Here is a 21395-nt window from a genome sequence, read left to right as displayed (position 1 = left end):
TGGAGCATCGTGATTTCGAGTAGTTGCAAGTTGCTTTTCGCTCCTTTGCATAGATTCTCCTATAGGATTTGGGTACGAATCATAGCCAAAATGGCAATATTTATGAATCTAGATAAGAGGGTGGACAATACCCTGCCACGTACTTTCGGTTGCTTCCGTTCACAAGTGAGCGTCTGATTGACCAACCATTGGTTCTCATTTATAAAAAAAAGTATGCTTTCCTCAAAAAGCAGGACTCGTGGGCAAAATAATAATTTCTGTCCAGTTGGTTCAGTCTGTTAGAGGTTCTGCGACAACATCGATCAACGAAATATTCCATTTGTTATCATACCCAGAACGCCTCTTTTTCTGATTTCAATGATCAGGAGAGGTCACGAATTCTCTGGAAACTTCTGGGGCTACAAAAAGGATTCCCGTAGCCAGACTATCAAGCGCAATGGCTTTGCTTCGCCTGAATACATTAAAAGCAGATATATTTGACAACCTGACTTAAACCGCGGATGAAATCGCAATTGATTCAGTCCTAGCTCTTATTCCAGACTCCCTCGTTTTGACAACAGTTTCGATTTTCCTTTGGTGATATAGATTTTGGGTGGAAAGGGGAAAGATGGAACTATGGTGTTGCTATATGTAGTCGATCTAATTTAATATTTTTTGCTGGCCAGTCGAAACCATTTCCGTATGAGGTGAACATACAAAATTGAGAAAGGGAAAGTGAAGTTTTTCTCTCTTAGTATATAATTGATCTGATTTAATGTTGTTTGGCTGTGAGTCAAAACCAGCAGATTGCTAATTTTCAAGCCAAGATTGCATTCCTTATGGATGCTGCTAGAATTAGTACGATATTGCTTCTACTCTCATTGAACCTACCAGAATACAAAATACAAAGGGACTGTGTTGCGGAGGAGAATGCTCGTTAAAGTCGATAAATATTGCTTTACAGATGAGATCAGGGAAAGAGATAAATAGAGTATAGTTGGAGTTATTCCACTACGTTAAATCCTACCTGATCTCTCTTGGTGACAGGTCCCGCGATAGGCCAACTAAGAAATTGAACACAATGTCGTTACAAACAAGAGGATCGGATTGCGTCACAAGCCTTGGAAAAATACTAGGGCGTCCATCCCAGTCGACGCGGCAGGACGGGCTCCGGTCCTGTCGAGAAATGGGCAAGGGTTCTTGATATAATACAAATACGTGCCTGAACGCTAAATCTGGCACCCTAACTGAAAAGATCGAGGAACTCGCAAAATCCCTTCGGAAAAGGCGCATTGATATCTACGCTCTGCAAGAAACCCGATGGTTTAGTGCCAAAAGCTGCGACATTGAACCCGAACGCGGTAAAAATGGCTACAAACTTCTCCATTTTGGTAACCCACACACTCAATATGGTGTTGGCATTGCCATCTCAGAGGGTTTCCGTGATGCCATTAAAGAAGTCGAACGATTTGATGACCGGCTGATGAAGCCCACCATTATATCAGCTGATCGCACTATTCACTTCTCCACCGCGTACGCACTACAGACAGGTCGACTTGATGCTGAGAAAGATGCCTTCTGACAACTTCTCAATGCAAAGGCCTGCATCCGGTAACGGGTGGAATTAATCGATTTTGCGGACCCCCATGACCTTGTCTTGAGGAATACATGATTCATCAAACGATTGTCTCATCTTCCTACATTTTATAATGGGAATAGTAAAACGCAAATCGTCTATATTCTCATAAGACGCCCACATTTTACCACCGTCACTGTTCACTATGAGAACATCGCACCTCGACATCAGCCGTTGATTGCCGTCCTGCGAATCAGGCCAACGATAAAACAACGTGAAGAACCCACTGGCCCGCCACGTAATAAATAGCCGTAATTTCGCTTACGCGATTACCAACCATTACAAATGATAGACACAATCCGCAAAGCGGCCTCTGCAACCCTCGGGGCCACCGAGCCAGGTAAGCGGTATATCAACCGAGATACTTGGCTTTGGAATGATGATCTTGAAATGAAGATCCGTGAAAAGAAGCGCCAATACCACAAATTTTTCGACGATAAAACAATGGCCAATTTGCAAATTTATAAGAATGCCGACCAGGTAGCAAAGAAAGCAGTCGCTGTCACCCGACCGGACCATTACAAAAATCTTTACGATAAACTGGACACTCGGGATAGGGAAAAAGATCTATATCAACTTGCCACAAACCGTAACGAACGCACACAGGATATCGAACACGTTTGTTACGTTAATGAGAAGAACGATACTTTGCTTACCAACCATCCAGCCGCAACGGGTAGATGACGAGAATACTTCGAGCAGATTTCATCTAAAGAATTTGATGAAGACGGGGCGGCAATCCTGTCGGCCAAACCAAACCAAGTGACGGAGTGGTGACACCGGGAGACGCTGTACTAACTTTTGCTTGCCGGACGTGATGCAGTAGGCGAATGCTCCAAAGGCTTAATTAGGGCGATCAGACCCGATTCTGCATGGGGACTCATCTGAAGAGGCAAATTGGTCACGAAACCTCACCAGGGAAATACTGGTATCATGGGAACCGAGATAGCCCCTGAACTCGCATACTTCGGGTAAACTCCCGTTGTATGTGAGTATAGCTCGATTATTTGCGGTTGACCCCTTAGTGGGAGCTCATGGGGGCTGTTGGTAATGTTCAAGCGAGAAGAGACCTTCGGGCCTCGGCGTGGTGTTGCGTTTCAACACGGGCGCCTTACTTCTTAGTTCGGTAGAGATTTTGGTAGGTTTTGCATCCACCAGTATGAATGCTAAGCCATGCACTTGGTATAGACTGGTACCGTTGTTGCTTGTCGCAGCGGGGCTCTGATTGTGGTCACTTGGGATTAACTCTTCCAGACAGGTGCTCACGTTAGACCCTCAAGGACTAACATCCGAAATAAAGATATCTCCTATCAATATGAAGTTACACCGATCGTAGAAAAACTGCGGGAGAGGCATCTTCGACGGTATGGTCACGTAAATCACGCTAACGAGAATTCACTTGTCAAGATTGGACTGAACAGCGAAGTCGAATGTTAAGCGACCAAAAGGCCGAGCGAAACAACTTTGACTTGATCCGCTGGATGGGGATTTGAAAGTCTCGATTGAAGCTTAATCGTAGTTGTAAATTAGGGATATCAATACGTTTGTTCGAAGAAAAGCAGATGACAACTTTTACCGTGAAATATAGTAAACCGTCCTTTGCCGAGCCAGCTATTCTAGAAGATATTCCTCTATAAGGATGAAAACTTTTAAAATAGACGCCGATATGCCACGCAGATAATAATTTATTTTCAACACGCATAATTAATACTTTCCAACCAAGTATTTAAGTTAGAAGCGATGAGTGAAAATTAATCCACCTCCAAAGTTGGGTCGGCTGTTACCATAGGGTCCTCCAAAATGTTGACTATATTGACCGGTACCATGAAGAGTGTTACGTTTGTTATTACTTTCCCAGAGTTTTGTTTGCCCTTTGAAACTAAGATCAAAACCAGAATGTGGACTTCCACCTCCTTGAATATTCAATTGCCTTTTTGCACGTTGCACTGTATGGTCTGCAACCTGAAAATAAGACATATTTGCTGAAGTTTAAAGTTCATGTGGTTCATCAGTAGGGTTGACTAGCAGGAACAGAAGACAAAATGCAACAAAATGACATTTCAGGAGAACCTACAATTTCTACGTGTGCTTCTCCATCTTCAGATAACGCGAGGTCGTCAATACTGGGCAATCTGAGAAGTTCAGCTTCCTCATCACTCACTGGAACATAGTATGCATCTTCGATTTCAAGAACTTGCCCAACATCACGACGTACACGGTCATGATAGGACGCTGGTTCCTTAATTTCTCCTTTCTCAGCATCTGGAATATATGCCTACAATCGGGAAGCAATGAATTATTCCCAATTGCTATTTGTAAAAAATGCGAAGAACTTACTAAAGAAGATTCAGGTAGTTCTAATATGGAAGCACTTTTTGGTAACCTCAGCTTCTTCGCTTCTTCAATGGAAATTGGAATGTAAATGGCATCCTCAGTTTCAAAAGCTTCACGGAGATCAACTTGTTCTGGGATACTGGCTGCAGGCGCTACGGCTAAGCATGCGAAGAATGATAAGATCTTATAACTCATTCTGCTAATGTTCATGAAAATGATATCTTTCATAAAAGTTTGGGATTTATGATTGACGCGTTGGATTGGTGACTTCCAGCTTATATAGTCAGAGATACTAGAGCAAAATCCTCACACACCTTCTGCACTGATAAGTGGATAGGTTGTAAGGAGACAAACAAACAAATTGCAATTTCCGGTGACTAGGTGCGTGAAATGAACAGGGCCGAGAACATTGTTTTCTGGGGGGTTTTCTTTCACCTATTATAGAAAAGATCGTCAGTTGTGTTGTGCTTTGTTCAAGCTATGGCGAGGGAAAGTACTTTTTCCGGGATTTTCAGACTTCATGGTGGTGGTGCTCCAAGTAAGCAATTAATTATAAGCTATAAGCTAATAAGTTGTCTCTGTGTAATAGAAGATAGCATTTATGAGATGATAAGGCTGGGATTATGTTTCATTTAGCAAAACGTTATTGAAATGAAGGCCTTAAAGCGATTATAAAATTTAGTTTCTACTTAACTCCAAAGGTACATTCTTGTTTTGTATGTATGTTCCGCTGATAGTAATGGTTTATGATATCATTTTAATATCATTGGAATTTAGAGTTTCTCTCACTGGTCCATAGTAGGTATTGCACTATAAGATCAATACCTAATGTAATTAGCGCAAACATTTTCCACGACTTTAGCAAGTGATAGGAGAAAATCGTAAGCCAGTTTTTCTCGGACCTCAGTAGTTCCGCAACTAAGTTCTTCGGCTCACGGTCCGGAACAACACTTGGCTTAGGCTCGTATTCTCTATTGTCAATCTTGGGCAGTGAAATATCATATGCTCTGGATCATCCGGCATTTCACCGCATCTAGGACAATTCGGAGAATCATCCAAGCCAAAGCGGTTCAGATACTGCCTGTAGCAACCATCGTGTCCCGTGAGGAACTGGGTAATGCGGTAGTTGGTCTCTCCATGTTTCCGCTCAAGCCACACCCTTATATTGGGAATGAGTCTGCGCGTCCACCGACCCTTCGTGGGCTTGACCTATTTGCGTTGCCAGAGATCATGCGACTCTGACCTTGCCGCATTTCTACGATCTGTGTGCCCCTTCATACGTCTTGTATGGTACAACACACTCATTTCTTTCGCCAGAATGTCGACAGGGATCATGCCTGTCACCACGAATACTACCTCATCAGATGTGGTTCTGAATGCACTGCAAACCCTGAGAGCTAGCAGCCATCTGCCCACACAGGTAACGAGTAAGGCAGGGTGGAACGCACCACTCCGGCTAGAAGCAACCTCCGACAGTGTTTACCCCCATCAATATTCGGCGACATTTTTGCAAGTGCCGCCGTGGCACTGGCTGCCTTTTGGCATACATATTCTAGGTGTTCCCTAAAGCTCGATTTGGTGTCAATTATCACCCCCCAGTATTTATCCACCGATTTCTACTTATTAGTATTATATATAAAATGTATTATATATATTAAGGCTTTCGTAACAGTATTCAGGTATATGATAATTAGTTTTTCCGAAGGGGTAGCTCCCTCCAAATTACAATTTTTAGTTCTCAATGTAAATATATATTTCGGGGGTAACTTGCCCCCCTTCATCAGTAGGTTTCTACTGATGAAGAGGGTAAGTTGCTCTCGAAATACATATTTACACTTAAAACTAAAAATTGTAATTTGAAGGAAGCCACCCCACAAATAGCAGACAAAATCCAATCTCTTAGCCTTTTCCTTTTCATTTTCATTAAAGAGCTCTAAAAACTATAAGTTCAGATTTGAGTCTTTTGTTCTTCTTCTCCGTCATTCTCTGATGCTAGACACCACCCTAGTTGCAGTCGAATCAGCCTTGGTACGTTATCTAGCTTTTAATTCAAGTGACCTTTGAAGCTCAACGTTGAATCAACCCCTGAACTATCGTAGATATTTAATAGTCGAGGCGATTTCGGAGTAATGTGACCAATGTTGCTTTTCCAGGAGGTGATAATACTGACTTCAACCATATAGCTAGTATTCTCTGTCGTAATTGCCCTTTTCTTCAGATTTCCGCTCAAAAATGCATTGGTACTGGTAGTAGTTGCGAAACACCACCAGGATGTGAAACTGTATGGAAGTGAAACCATTCATGCCATCAAAGCATGACCCCAAATGGTGAAACAGGACGTGTAGGAAGATAAGACGGAGGCGGTCCTTATTACCTATTACAGGAAAAACAACACCGCCAAAATCCTGTTTAGTAATCACAAGGTCGTTTCAAAATCGATCATTAGATAACTGGGGGTAGTAACCGATGCCAACTTGAGCCTCGCGGGCTACCTGGACTACCTGGCGCATGAAAAGGCAGCAAAGCCTAACCCATCTCTAGCAAGGATAATGCCTAATATTGGACGGCCAAAATCTACTCGCCCGTCGCTTATTGCAGGGCTGGTGAAATCCATCCTGCTGCACGTGGCTCCTGTCTGGGCATGTGCATTGGATTACACAGTGAGTCAGCGAGGGATAAGTTCGGTATACCGGCTAATGGCGCCGAGGGTTGTGCAGTGTATGAAGTACGGTATCTGATGAGGCAGTCTGTGTCATGACGGGGGTGATTAATTTGGATTTTCTAGCGAATAAGGCACACTGCTTCTACTGGAGGCGGAGGGTGAATCGGACTGCAGTGACTGCGGCCACTAGGAAGGAGCTGTACAGGCGATGGCTGCAACGGTGGAATAATTCCGAAAAGGTGGGATAGTTCCGAAAAGGAAGGAAATCCCTCCCCCTCGAAGTAGAGGAGTACCCAGATTGTCCCGAATTCGCCGTTCCACCGGAGGGCCCGAAGAATGTTATGTTTTAGTGTCCGAAATTCGCGATTGAAAGATGGAGGGTAAACGATGCCTTCAACGCAGGAACTGGGCTAATGCTGAGGTTCGCAACAAATTGGAGTTCAAAGCTGGCACTCTTAGAGTACTCATTGAACAGGTCGAAAATCACAAGGCAGATGGCTTGAGAAGTCCGGAAACGAAATTATTGGGCATTGAGTTATTTGACTTTAGAAACCACACTGGATTTTGAGAATGTGGCACACCTTTTGTAATTTTCTAGAATTTTGCCTTAAAACAGGCTTCAAACCAATTCATGCATATACAGAAATTCAGGAGCGACCTATAAAAGCCGGACAAAGCAAACACGTAGAATTAAGACGAATTGCTGAAAAAAATTGGTGAAAGAGAAAAGGAAATTCATAAAGGAGAAAATCTGCAACAAACGACAACTTCAATAGGCATAATTTAAGATCTGCCTAGAGCCTGATGGAGAGAATGACAGTTAAGCCCTTGGGTGTTTAACGTAGGTACCTGTCATAGAGACTTAATCCTACGGTCCTCTTAAGACACGGATTGATTTTGTGACCACAATCAGAGCCCAGCTGAGACAAGCAACAACGGTACCAGTCTATACCAAGTGCATGGCTTAGCATTCATACCGGTGGATGCAAGATTTACCTAAATCTCTACCGAACTAAGGAGTACGACACCCGTGTTGAAACGCAACACCCACGCCGAGGCTCGAAGATCTCTTCTCGCTTGAGCACAACCATAACCGCCATGAAACCCCCACTAGGGAGGCCATCCGCAAACAACCGAGCTGTACTCACATACAATGGGAGTTCACCCGAAGTATTCGAGCCCAGGGGCTATCCCGGTTCCCATGGTACCAGTATACCCCTGGTGAGGTTTCGCGACCAATTTGCCACTTCAAATGAGTTTCCGTGCAGACTCGGATCTGATCGTCCTGATTAGGCCTTTGGAGCATTCGCCTACTGCATCACGGCCGGCAAACCAAAGTGAGTACAGTGTCTCCCGGTGCCACCACTATGGAGGTCCTCCTCGGACACTTGGTTTTGGTTTGGCCTACAGGGTAGTCGTCTCGTCTTCCTCCCCGTCACCTCTGAGCACCTGGAAAGAATGACAGCGGGATTTCAACGCAGAGCCATAACACATATTGTAAAAACCCAGCCGGGAATCTTGTTGAAAACGTGAAGTTGATAAAAAGCTGCTGAGACCAATATTTCGACAATGGCTCAATTCAATCTCCGCATATTGAAGGAGTAAAGACCACACAGGAGAGAGTGCGAACAAGACCCTAGTGAAAATTGACGAGGTAACAATAGAAAACAGAAGAAGCACGCAAATTAGACAAAACTTCGAATCAATCGAGAGTTTTGTATACTTAGGCATCACTCTCACAAAGGACATAAACGAAATAGACGAAACCAACAAGCGTATCATGTTTGCCAAAAAAAGTATTTTACCTCCTATTGCCAATTCTGAAAAATAAAAGTGTACACAGGAAAACAAAATTTGATTCAGCCTAGGCTGTGGATAATCAACCACGATAAAGAGTAACCGATCAAGGCATTCGAGCGTCCAGCCTTCAAGAAATCTCAGGACAATGAGAATAGGCCACCAATCAAATACATACAATAATGAATTGTACCTTTTACCATATATGACGAACCACAAGTCGTCATCTATACTAAGACTCGAAAGCTCTAGTGGACAGGTCATACAGAGGGGTAAAAATAATTCTCAGGCGCCTACTCAAAGGCAATGGATATGCTCACCAAGAACATCCCGAAACGGATGGCAGGACACAGATAGATAACGCAAGTTACACGCCGCCCGGTTTCCCACACTGGAGGTCGTGATATCTGAACAGGGAAGAATGGTGGTGAAGCCTTCGACAGGCCAAGAACCAACATGGCATTATAGCACCGTAGAAGTTGGAAGACGTCAATTAAAGACATAGAAGAAATCAACTCAATTATCGTCATGCCAGTCGATGCTGAATCTGAAAAAATAGAACTGACACACCACATGCTTACCTTGATCCTAGGAGTCTCCTTCTCCTGCCGACTTTACAAGAGAAAAAAAGCCGAGAATATTTGGCTACACGATGGTTCCAAGTATACATAACATAGTGTATATATGTTGAACATACCAGATATTCAATTCAATGTTTTACTGACATTTTATCTCTTAGGTAGTAGTAATTCGACGAGAAAGAGGCAAATTGGTCCTACTATAACTTTGTTAATATTAGTAAGATTTCCACCAAAGTTTCCAGTATGATCCTTCCTATTAGATCCTATCTTACAGTAGAATCTATCTACGATCAACTCAACGATGGTTTGTAGTAAATTTTCCAAATATAAAGATATACTATTATTAACTTCATTTGAGCAGATATTGAAACGGAGAGTATTTTCAGGTCTAAAAACCATACAGGACCGCCATAATTTTTTAAAATTTTTCGGTTGGCTAGCTTCTGAGAACAGGTCCTTGAAATAATTGAGTCTTTTGGCTCCCGCACTCTTCCCCTTTGCAATCAATATCAAAATTAATATTTTGTTCGTTAAGTGCTAATCAAAACCCTTCATTTGATACCCTACATGACTATATTCGCTGAAAAAAAAATTGCACCCCTCTTTTATTTATATAGGGATCTCCGGTTAACTTCAACGAGCAGCAATATAATTCATCGCATGCATGGGGGTGCACAGTTGGCACCTTCCCGCAAAATTATATGCAAATCGGTGCAGTTGTTTCAAGGAAAAGTGCGTGTGGTACACAGATAGACGGTCGCATTAGAATTGAGGCTCCATCATCACTTCCAAGCCTACCATCAAATACTTGGTAGTGATGACAGATGCAAAGGTTAGTTCTAAGTATCACATCGAGTATATTTGTGAAAAAGCATCCACTGCCAGTGCGGGTCTGGCAAGAATGATGTCGAATGTGGGAGGTCTGCAGCATGCTCATACTTACAGACTTCTTGCAGCCAGGGTGGTAAGTTTCAGCAGGGTGTATGCAGTCCCAGTTTGGGGATCAGCGCTGCGCACATAAACTGAGTGTGGTCTACAGAAGAACAGCTCTAAGGGTGTGTTCTTCTTTCCTTTCATCGGCCATGGAGAATATCGTCAATACCTGTATAGGTTTAAATTGGACATCTCACCTGATTGTCTAAACCGCGATGGGGCCCCGGAGAACCCACCACAGCTATCGTTGAGGTTCATCGAAAAAAGAAGCAACTTAGAGGAAACTCTAGCTAAAATGATACCAACGAAAAATTTCTTTCGGGAAAAGGTACCTTCCAGGAGGATTGGGATGCCATCAACTCCATGAGCGCAGCAATCTAAAGTAAACTATTATACGAAAAGCATACGAAGTGAGAAAGGTCCGTCTACGATCGTCATTGGTTGACGGAAGATCTATCTAGAGTAAGTTAACTCCGCTCGTGATGTAATTCCTGAAGATGGTTCTACAGGGTAGTAGGGCAGTTGGGCAGTCGAAAAGAAAGGTGGACAGACAGACAGACAGATAGACAGCGAACCAGCTTTCAAAAAAACAGTACATATCTATGTTGGTTTCTTCGGTACCCCCTTGGTGTTAATTTCCTATATACACATGTGGGATAAAATTCATAATAGAATTTGTGAAGATTATATCTATTCTAATCTACCTAATCTACAAATTGCCCTAACAATTCCTTCTCTATTACATATCGTTCGACGCCTCCATCTTATGTTGCTTATTATGCATGGGCCGTTGATTATCAACGTAGTAAATCGGGACATCACAAAATTTGCATTCTCATGTAACTTTCAGTCGCTTCCCAATTACTGGAAATTTTAATTTTTCTTTATCTCCCTGAAATTTTCTTATCAATTTAGATGATGCACGAGAAACCTACTTGAGAACATCTACTATATAAGCTTCGAACTGACAATTCAGAGCATCAATCACAAATCTCAAACTTATTAGAAAGATCTAATTCTCATCCATATTTCCAAAATGAATTACAAGCTCTTATCACTCTTCGCTTGCTTGGCTGTAGCGTCTGCAGCCAGTATTCCAGAACCAGCTGATCTTCGTGAAGCTTTCGAAACTGAAGATGCCATTTACATTCCAATTTCCATTGAGGAAGCGAACCAGCTGAGGTTACCAAGAAGTGCTCCAAAGCTGGAAGAAGAATCTGCCTTGGTGAGTTCTCAACATTATTTGCAAATGAAATTTGGAATTAATTTATTCTTTGTCAATTCCAGTCATATATTCCAGATGCTGCGGAAGCAGAAATCGCAGGACCTGCGTCTTCTCATGGTCGTGTACGTCGTGATGTTGAGCAAGTTCTTGAAACCGAAGATGCGTATTACGTCCCGGTAACTGATGAGGAAGCTGAAGTTCTGAGATTGCCCCGAAGCATTGATGATCTCGCATTATCAGAATACGAAGGAGTGCACGTAGAAATTGTAAGTTATCCTGAAATAGGATTCTTATTGCCATATTTTCTTCATTGAATTGCAAATTTTCCATATTTTATGTCCCTTAGAACTTCCAATCAAATATAAGTAAATATTTTTTGTTTATAGGTCGCCGATGACGAAGTTCAACGTGCAAAAAGGCAACTGAACATTCAGGGAGGCGGAAGTCCACATTCTGGTTTCGATCTTAGTGTTCAAGGACGTGCGAAAATATGGGAAAGTGATAATGGACGCAACACCCTTTATGGTACGGGTCAATATGGTCAACATTTGGGTGGACCCTACGGTAATTCTGAACCCAGTTTCGGTGGTGGATTAATGTTCTCACATCGTTTCTAATTTATATTTCTTTGAGTGTAAATTATTAGCTATGCTTGGTTTGGAGAGAATAAAATAAAATAGTATATTTATATGTAACATATCGGAGTTTACATTGTTTCCACGATCGGAGTCGAAAATTGTACAGAAGATTTTCCCATCTTTCGCCATCGTTCCACTTATAAACTATTGAATAAAAATTACGTTTCTTTTCCTCGGGTTACCAGTATAAACAGAGATATCTTTATGTGAAGATTTTAGTCGAAAATTCCACTAGTCATCGATTTTGATAATTTTTCGACCCAAATTAAATCGGGCAGTCCGGAGAATCATCATGGTCAAATTGGTGGAGCTATCATCGATAACCACTATGTCCGCCTAGGAACTGCGTCAAATCATAGCCCACGTAACTATGTCTCCGTTTAATTATATCTTCAACACTCGGTATCAACGTATCTGTCCGTCTGTCTGCCCAACTTTTTATTAATTTTTTTAAGGAGGTGGAAATCTTCGGAAGGCTCTGTCCTAGGCACGCCAAAGCGTGGAATTTTTACCCATTAAAACCACCCCCTACTCCCCTCTATCCCAGGGAGTACCTTTAGGTATTACATCACGGAAAGGAGTTAGCTTACTTTAGCTACCTCTCTCTTCGCTTACCCGTGGGGATCATAACCGCGCCTTCCTCACTTCTTCTCCTTTCCGCAGTTTATCCTGGATTGTTGCGATCGTGGAATTGATTGCATCTCAATCCTCCTGGAATTCGATGGACAAATGTTGTGGTGATAGCACTTCACCTAGAGTTTCCTCTTAGTTCCTCGTTTCTTCCACGCACCTAGCACAATGGAAGAATATGTGCGCTTTGTCCCCTGGGACCCCGTTCCAGTTGGGACAATTAGGTGAGGTGTCCAGTTTAAACCTGTACAGGTATCTTCCACGCCGTTAAAAAACTAGGTGAGATTATAATTGATCTCCCCATGCTTTCTCTCCAGCCAATCCCCGATGGATGGATCAACAAGTTCAAACGACTGTTGCCATCTCTCCCTTTCGGTTTTTTTTTTACCTGCAATAAAGGAGAGATGGACCTGGTTTTATAAATGCTCATCATCTCAGTTGGCAGGATGTCAATCGGTATCATTCCCGATATGACGAACGCTGCATCATCTGCGACGGTCCTTAAAGCAGAACACACCCATAAGACTGTTCTTCTGTAGACCGCATGCAGTTGATGTGTATTGCCTAAAACGTGCACCGGTGGACCAAATTAGGATTGCATACAGCAAGATAGAACTCGGTACCCTGTTTATGAGCAGCCTGCAAATATGCCGCGGTCCTCCTATGTTCGGCATCATCCTTGCCAATGCTTGAAATTGCCAAATATTTTATGGTCGGTTTGAAAGTGAAGATACGATTTGCAATTCTAATACGGGCGTAATTTTCCTCACGGCTCTTAGTGATGAGGACCGTTTTCGTCTTTTCCGCTGCGAGTGCACTCTCTAACCAAGCCTTAACAATGTTGATTGCTTCGCCTGAGTACAACTCAGCGTCTTTGAGATGCTTTGCAATCACAACCATGCCATGCGTTGGCATAAGCCACCACCGTGGCCTTCTATGGAACCGGAACGTTAAATACATCATTATATATGATGTTCCACAATAGTGGGCTTAGTACAGATCACTGTGCGACACCCGCAGAGACAATGCACTCCCTAGGTCATCATCGGTATTATACCAGAGCGTCCGCTCTTGCAAGTGGCTATCGGCAGTAGCAGCGAGGTTGGTGCGAACACCAATCGTCGCCAAAGCCTTTCGTATAAGGTCACAATTGATCGAGTTTAATGCATTCCTCACATCCAGGGTAATATCCACCCAATATTTGCTGATACCACTCCTTCCGTGAATTGCATTTTCGGACAAGCCAGTAACCATTTTGACGGCATTATTGGTTGATCTGGCTTTATGGAAAACATACTGCCAATCTGAAAGGCCTCCTTGGCTCTCAACGACCGGTAGTAATATATTATAAATTACCCGCTCCAACATTCTCCCCTTAGTGTCTAGAAAACATGCGGGTCTATAGGAGGGCGGTTCCCCTGGAGGTTTGCCAGCCTTAGGTAACAGCACCAGCATCTGCCGCGTCCATGGTGCAGGAAAAATACCGTCACACATGGACGCTTCCAACAGCTCCGCAAACGAATCCGGTCTATATTTGATGGCAAATTTGCCTTTCAGACTCAGGGCTTTGCTGTCACCTATTTGGCTGCAGATCTCCAGTCCATGGTGAAATCGGCGTCACATTTGGGGGGTGCTCTTGCTGGGGAAATTGGGGGAAGATTCCGCTGAAGAAGGCAGCAAGTGGCTTCCAGAATGTGTATACGGAAAGTAAACGGAACACCATTCACATAAAGGGAAATTAGAATTTGTTTGGACATGAATTCTGTCAATGCAAGCATGTCGGGTGCAACACGCAATTCCCGGATTATTTTCAACAAGAAAATAGCCTACATGATCTGTGGAGATGAACGACCTTTGAATCGTCCTGTCACGATTTTAGAGTTCTTTAAAAGATTCCCCCTTATTCCGCTGGATGGCGAGCTTGTTGTTCTTGCGGGCTTCCCTACTTTGGTCACATACGCCCGCCCCCCCCCCCTCTCTGAACTTTTAATTCGTTTGTTGGACTGGTCAAGACGCCTTTTTTCCTTTTTGGTGCCTTCTGATTTCCTAAAGCTTCCCCCTTTTTTCCCGCACTTTTTTATTTGATCGAAGGTCGATGACCTTGTGCTTCAATCCCACTTAGGTCGCCTGTGACATTGTTCGGGGCTGGGATGTCCGGCTTTTTTAGGCTTCCTTCCTTCCTGCGACCTATTGTCAAACGCCTTAATGGCTCTCACCATGTTCTTAATGGCTTGGTGCACGCTGTGCTTGTCCTTGGTGAGTTGGGACGGCTCGACTATTTTAGCCCCAAGCTGCATAAAAGGTAGTTCTTCTGGGTCAGAACTCTGTTCTCGGTGAGTCTTGCCAGATTATTGCTTTTACAGACCCCTTCACCTTTTCCGATTGCTACGCTCCCATAAATTTTCTCTTTTGCCGTCTTTGGTATTGGAGGAGATCGTAACATTGATGAGTTTCACCTGATTGGATCGATTTGCTGCTGGTGTGGAAATCGTTTTTTGGCCAGCTATCTCCTTTCTGCCTTTTCAATTAGTATTCTTGGCAGAATTGTTCCTCTTCCTCTCGTCTTCCATGGTAGTATTATGTGCTGGGTATCCATCCCACAGCCATTTTTACCCAGGCACCAGAGATGAGCAAACACTAGCCCATACACAGTCAGAAAAGAAAGTGCATGAACACATATTTACACATCAATAGGTATGCCCCTATCCGCCAACTGGTGTCACGCCTGGTGGGAGGTCTGGCAACTCCTCATAGAACTATCTCTTTGTATGTCTATCACAAGCGGTTTACTCACGAAATTTGGTGAAAACATGTGACCTGTGTATCCCTTTACGTGCGGCGAGTGACGCCATTTTGTGTTGAGTTTGACCATGTGCAAGGGGGTGTACATTTTTTTCCCAGAATATCGTTATGTCGGTTATCAAATGAAAGGGGTGGATTAATATTTTTTAAAACTGACGTTATTTCTGATATTGGGTGAAACATAGCTCCAAAATGTGTGACCCGAATAGTGAAACAGGTCTCGGTCTCAGAATCTATCCAAACGAAAAATCTGAAAAAAATCACAATGATGGATCTATACGAAATCTAGTCCCCAAAATACATCCCGTTCCGATATCTGCACAAATAAAATTATTAATTGTATATTACCGTGTTTTAGAAATTTACCGGACAATCCCCCTTAAGCTCACGAATAAAGAGTTTCTCACGTAAGATGAACATGAAACCTTTATACCTGAAGTACCAGCTTCCGGTATTCAGACTTGTTTTTAACTAGGCACGACACAATATTAAGCTCTTCCCATTTGCTGAGAAATGAAGAAATTTGTCTGAGGTTCCAAATTATAAAAAATTTGAAGTATTTCACTTTGTAGGTGATAAAACGAAGTGACTTTTATATAAATTTGATCCGAAATTTCTTCTGCATTCAGAAATTGACGCAACTCCCGAAATAATTCCAGCAATTCTTATTTTTTCAGCAACAATGGAAATATAAGACATAATATGAGCCTATAATTATTATTTCACTTTCATCCTTGAGTTTCATTGCATAAGTTTTCGTAGGTATGATCTCAGCACGTGTAACTCTAATTATGATTGGGAAATGTAGCTCCGCGTCTTAAACAAAACCACAGAAAGACGTGGAGAATTTAATAGCATTTGGGTCAATTTGCAGTCGAATTTTCAGTGAAAGTGAAACAATATGCATGTGCACATGCAAGTGTTTTCAACTACGTGAGCACAAAGAGGGTGATTTTAATCGCAATTTATTTTTTACTTGAGATATTATAATAATAATTTTTGATCCAACTTACCTCACACAAGCGCAGGATGCGCATTTGGATCTAATCGCTACTTATGTTGGGTAGGGTAGGTTAATGCATTTGTTGTTGGACTCCCGGAACAGTACGCCGTTGGATTACTAACTAAGCACATGCCCATCGTCAGAGAGCCAGCAACGAACCATTTGTCACATTACTTTCCCCGAGTTCTCCCGCCTTACGAAGCCTTTAAATCAGGGAACTCCTTTCACAAAATGGAAAGCGAGAAGAGGAAGGGAACTGTTAGCTCAAGGAACCCCCTGCAATCCGGCCGCTCAGCTGGTTGAGCTCTATCTTCCTTGCATTGAGAAAAACGTAATGCGCATGACTGCACCTGTAAGCGCTCCTCAGCATCTCCTCGACAATGTTGTCTGGAGAGAGATCCCCTATCATCAAATCACCGAACGATATTGGACGCAAGGTCCGAATTCTCTTTTTAGTGAGAATAACTACTTCAGTTTTTTCCAGTTCAAGGTTGAAACCATGAGCAGCCATCCATCCGCTTACCCGCCGCGTCAGTATGACAGCTATGCTTTGCGCCTGTTCGACAAAAAATACCGTGACATAATCTGCATAACCGAACAGGCGCTACTTTTCTAACATGTCGAGTCTAGGCAGACTATCATAGGAAGCGTTCTAAAGGCCTGGCCATAGGATGGACCGTTGCGCTACCCTCGACGTGTCCTCTATCCTCATTTGACCCTCTAGCGTCTCATAAAGCAGAGTCCGGTTCCTCAGATAACCTCTCCATATCCGTAAGATATAGTTTGACACGTAGAAAGTATTGACCAGTGTGCCTAGAATGTTTTTCCATCTTACGGCGTTAAAGACATCCGCGACTTGCATGACAGCATCAACTGTAGATCTTCTCGCTCTAAAGCCGAACCGCCTTGGGGATAAGTCTCCGACAGCACGTACCGCTTTTCGAGCACTTCCCACGCAGTGTCAAGCATACAAAGTGGAAGCCACATTCCAACCAGATGGGAAAATGCCCTCTTTCAAGCAAGCGTTGAATGTGCGGAGCAGTAGCTCTGGCCGATGTAGCAGCACCAGTGTGAATACCTCTGCTGGGATTCCATCGGGTGCTGGAGCCTTCTTGTTTTTCAGAGAGAACACCGCCTCTTCCAACTCCTTTACAGAGAAAAGCGGGTCCTCGGCGCCCTCCGGACTGCCTCCGGACTGGATCATCCCGTACGGGGTGCGCAGGGAATAGTGGCCGTACATCTGTTCCGCCTTAAGTGAACAGGGTTTCCGCTGGGTCCCCATTTTTCGGGTAACAGTTTGTAACAGAGTCCCAACGGCTCTCCAGTCGCCTTATCGATCAGATGCTCCTAGCAACAAGCTTTGCTCCTGTTAATTGTACTGCGGAGTCTCCTTTTGGCTGATCTGCACTTCATTTAAAACGACAATTCCTATTCTCGGCGCCATTTCGAAAATTCCTTTCCCTTGGTATTGAAGTCACTCCGAGCAGGATCGGCCCCTCTGTGCCTAAGATATCATCCTCCGGAGCATCAAGCCTGCGTCGAAAGTCAGACATCGTCTTATACATTAGATAGACACTGAAGAGCGTTACCTCCAAGCACCGAACCTAGACAAAACCATCTTCTCGGCCCTAGGCGAGAACCCTAAGGTGGGTGCTGTTCCGAACGCAAATGGCGGTGGTACTAGATATGTCGGAGTGCCATGAAGCGGCATTTGTCAATGATGATCCCTAGATCACCTTTGATCGCCGAATCAAAACGAACTGTGCTAGCAATTCGTGAGCGGTTGTACTCCGGTGCATATTTTCTGTATGATGCCGATCATGTTGATGGCGTCTTAGCTCTTTTCAGTTGTGCTCTAAAAATTGAACATTGTCCTCAGTCCGTAGTGGGGCAACGCTCTCCCTAGATGCGTCATGATCCTTACATAAAAGGCAATTTTCCTTTTTGTTACAAGTATTCGCCTTATGGCCTACAAGACCGCATATGCGCCTGTTGCCTTCCTGTCAAGTTACTAGCGGGTTGCAGACGTGTTCCCACAATCCAAACATCTGTACCATTTGGTTGGGGCCTGCATTCGTATCCTACATTCCACCGAGGCAACTTTAATTTTCCTGGAGCTAAGAAACTTCCTCGGAAATTGCTCCGCAACTTCGACCACATTCATTTTTTGACCCTTGGAGTTCGCAGAGGTGATACCAATTGAGACATTGGTTACCTCCAGACATTCGCGCTTGTTGGCTCCTTCTACTTCGTTCTTTTCTATCAGATAGTCAATTAACTGTTAGTATGAAACAAAACTATTGTTCCCTTTCTATTGCCTTTTTCTCTTCCCTTAAATGTAGGACTATTTCTAGCATTCTCTCTGCATTATAATATACAGTCGTTCTAGGGACAAGTTGCGCAGGACAATTGAGGAGGAGTGCAAACACCTTCCCACATTAAAAAATTCAATGGAGGTGTTGATTATATCGAAACATCCATCTGCTTTTGGCGTAGCTGATTCTTGGCTTTTTTTATTTGATACCGAATAATCAACTCCCACGCTCGGGGTCCGCAAAAAAATCTTGCAAACCAAAAAGCTGAACAAAGGCTGCAATCTCGAAGCTAGACTTACTTACTTATTTCTTATCCGCGATTTGCTGTAAAGATCCCGTTGCCTTCCACTAAATTTCATTCGATTGTGACCAAGTCAGAGGGATATGTCGGCCTCCGACAACATTCAAGCGACAAAGTGCTGCTTGTCAGAGACATAGATAGGGCAAATGATAAAGCTAAGTGATCGTAAGTAATATCGCATTGATTCCTGGTCGAACATGCGACATGCGAACCGGGCGACAGCCATGCCTGCAGCAACAGTGCTACAAGAACTGTTGTGACTTACCTGTAAATCAAGTTCAATCGTTACCGCGCGTGGGATGATGGACACAAAGTACAAATTCGTGTCGCAAACTGCTGTCGATCGCAACATCGCGACTCTACATCAAGAATGTCGCCGGTGTTGCATCTGATCTAATATTTCCCAACGGCAAGAACGCCTTTCCCTCTTACCAGAAAGCAATCGCTCTACATCCATGCATGCCTCCAAAAGAGGCGATAATTCATGGGAAGCAATCTACTTTGTTACTTAAATGAGACATAAATGTCGTGTATATTTGAAGTTGTCGCTAGGATTAATATCATATATCAGTTTAGCGCAAAATCTGAACATGCATATCCACATTCGAATTTCGCATACACATTTTGAAATGCATTGCTTTGATGAAGTAAGATCTCAATAATTGTCTCTTCTCTTGTTAACTGTAGCTCAAACCTACGAACATTTAGCTGACAATGATGCTTCAAATGCTTAAAAGTTCATCGACGCGCCTACCTATACCTCCTCATCGGTCCCCAAAAATTAACTTCACTAATTTGTCAGCCTTTACTACCAACAACAATAGTTCCTTTCAATGACATGGGAAGATGCTCTCTTCCAGACAGACATCAAAAGTAGAAATGGACCACTTTGATCCTGCTTTTATCGCCGCTATTGGAGTCACGTTAGCTATTCCGTTTACCCTAGTTGTTTCCTTGCCCCCTAACTTTGCCCAAGCAACTCGTCTTCTGTCACAATTGGAATGCCCTCCGCAAGATGCTTTCTTACGACTGTAATAGTGTATTCGCTTTCCTATGGGAACAGGGTCGTCACTATCTTGCTTAATGAAACTGGTCACTTGCAGGGTCTACCCTTCTGTCATTTCAGTCAATACCACGTTATGGGCTCGCTATTAAGGGATGATATAAAGTCTTTTACAGAGTTCCCTAAACGAATTTCATTTGCTGTCACCGATTATCTACCGTAACTTTCTTCATCAGGTTTTGTATGCCCCCATCCCCCTGCTGTATGTGGTAACCTGCTCATCACTTTTGCTTGAGAAATTCATCCTTGAGTACAGACATTCATCACTTAGTTGCCTATTTTTGACACTAAGGTTTCGCCAGTTTCTATCTTTCTTAAATATTAAAAGATTTCCTCTCTCATGACTTAATATCTCCCGAATACTATACATCATTGCCTGCTGTTCATTACACTAAGCAGCCTAGTTCGCTGATCACTATGCGTATAGTATTCACTAATACCCCAAGTAATTTCTCTCATCAGCACACTACTTACGAAAGTAGAATCTACCACCGAACCTATCCCCTCTTTGCGTAAGGTGTAGGTAGGCCATTAATATGATGAATTTGGAGTTCCTGCAATCTACAGCTATATCATGAGTTGTTGGCACTACCCTCATAAGTTTAACAGGATCAGTTGATGAGTTCTAAGAGAGATTCCCCTTTTCGCACTCAGCTGGTTCTTGATATCCGGCGAATCTCAGCGTAAGTCAGGGCTGGGTAGCAATCGCGTTTGACTAGGCCTTAAAAGTAACCAAAACAATTAGTTCCAATTTTTGAGGTTCGCTTTACAACCCGACGTTCTTCTTCTTCCAGTGCTGCCTCTTTAGAGCTTCTGTAATTTGTTGCTGTTGGAAGTGTTGCTTAATATCTACCTTCATTTCTTTGCTCCTCTTCAGCTTTCCACTTTGGGTTTGTTTGAGTAGCTCTCTCCACGCTTTTCTACCAATAGAAAAATTTTATGATGAACACCTGAATGTTTTCGGGGTATCAGCCATCTTCTTCAGGCAAGTGCCTTCACTAAGTATTTTCGTTGACACTTTAGAATCCGTTATGCCGAGGAGAGCTGGTATCAATACACTTGAAGGACTCCTGGTTCATTCTTTTCAATTTTTCACTTGTAGAGTTATCAACTGAGGTGCATATTTGCTCCAAACTTCAGTACTATTTCTATGCTCCACTAGAGGTCCTATTTCTTCAGCTGTCATTTCCCTGAGTTGGTGCAATCTTTTTATGGCCTACTATCTCAATTAAACTCAATTAAGCCAAAAGCGTACATCTACGTACCTCTGCGGTTCCTTTATCGCATGAAGGGACACGCCTCATGGGAGATCTGACAGTGTAGCTGTCTTTGTGGCTTTATAGCGCATCCATTTGAAGCATTGGCTTCCTGAATATATTGTCAATCCTTGTAGATAATGACTGGCAGTCGGAATCGGCTAAGTCTTCCCTCGCCATTTTCTTAATTTCCTTACCGATCGAGCGACATCAACTTTCCCTTCGAATACTCTTTCGGAT

The 21395-nt window shown here is 43.1% G+C and overlaps 2 protein-coding genes across 2 annotated transcripts; one reads left to right on the top strand and one right to left on the bottom strand.

Annotated features, from left to right (window-relative positions):
• Positions 1-3288: 3288 nt before the first annotated feature.
• On the bottom strand, positions 3289-4184 carry LOC119649734. The gene is made up of 3 exons (XM_038052016.1): positions 3953-4184; positions 3690-3890; positions 3289-3577 (listed from the first exon to the last, which is right to left on the bottom strand). The coding sequence occupies exons 1-3, from the start codon at positions 4175-4177 to the stop codon at positions 3347-3349; spliced, it is 657 nt and encodes a 218-aa protein (XP_037907944.1). The 5' UTR covers positions 4178-4184; the 3' UTR covers positions 3289-3346.
• A 6723-nt stretch (positions 4185-10907) lies between these two features.
• LOC119649023 lies at positions 10908-11805 on the top strand. Its single transcript, XM_038050978.1, has 3 exons — positions 10908-11147; positions 11210-11413; positions 11534-11805. The coding sequence occupies exons 1-3, from the start codon at positions 10959-10961 to the stop codon at positions 11762-11764; spliced, it is 624 nt and encodes a 207-aa protein (XP_037906906.1). The 5' UTR covers positions 10908-10958; the 3' UTR covers positions 11765-11805.
• Positions 11806-21395: the final 9590 nt, after the last annotated feature.

Source organism: Hermetia illucens, chromosome 2 (genome assembly GCF_905115235.1).
Source record: "Hermetia illucens chromosome 2, iHerIll2.2.curated.20191125, whole genome shotgun sequence".
NCBI lineage: Eukaryota > Metazoa > Arthropoda > Insecta > Diptera > Stratiomyidae > Hermetia > Hermetia illucens.
This window is presented reverse-complemented; position numbering and strand designations above follow the sequence as displayed.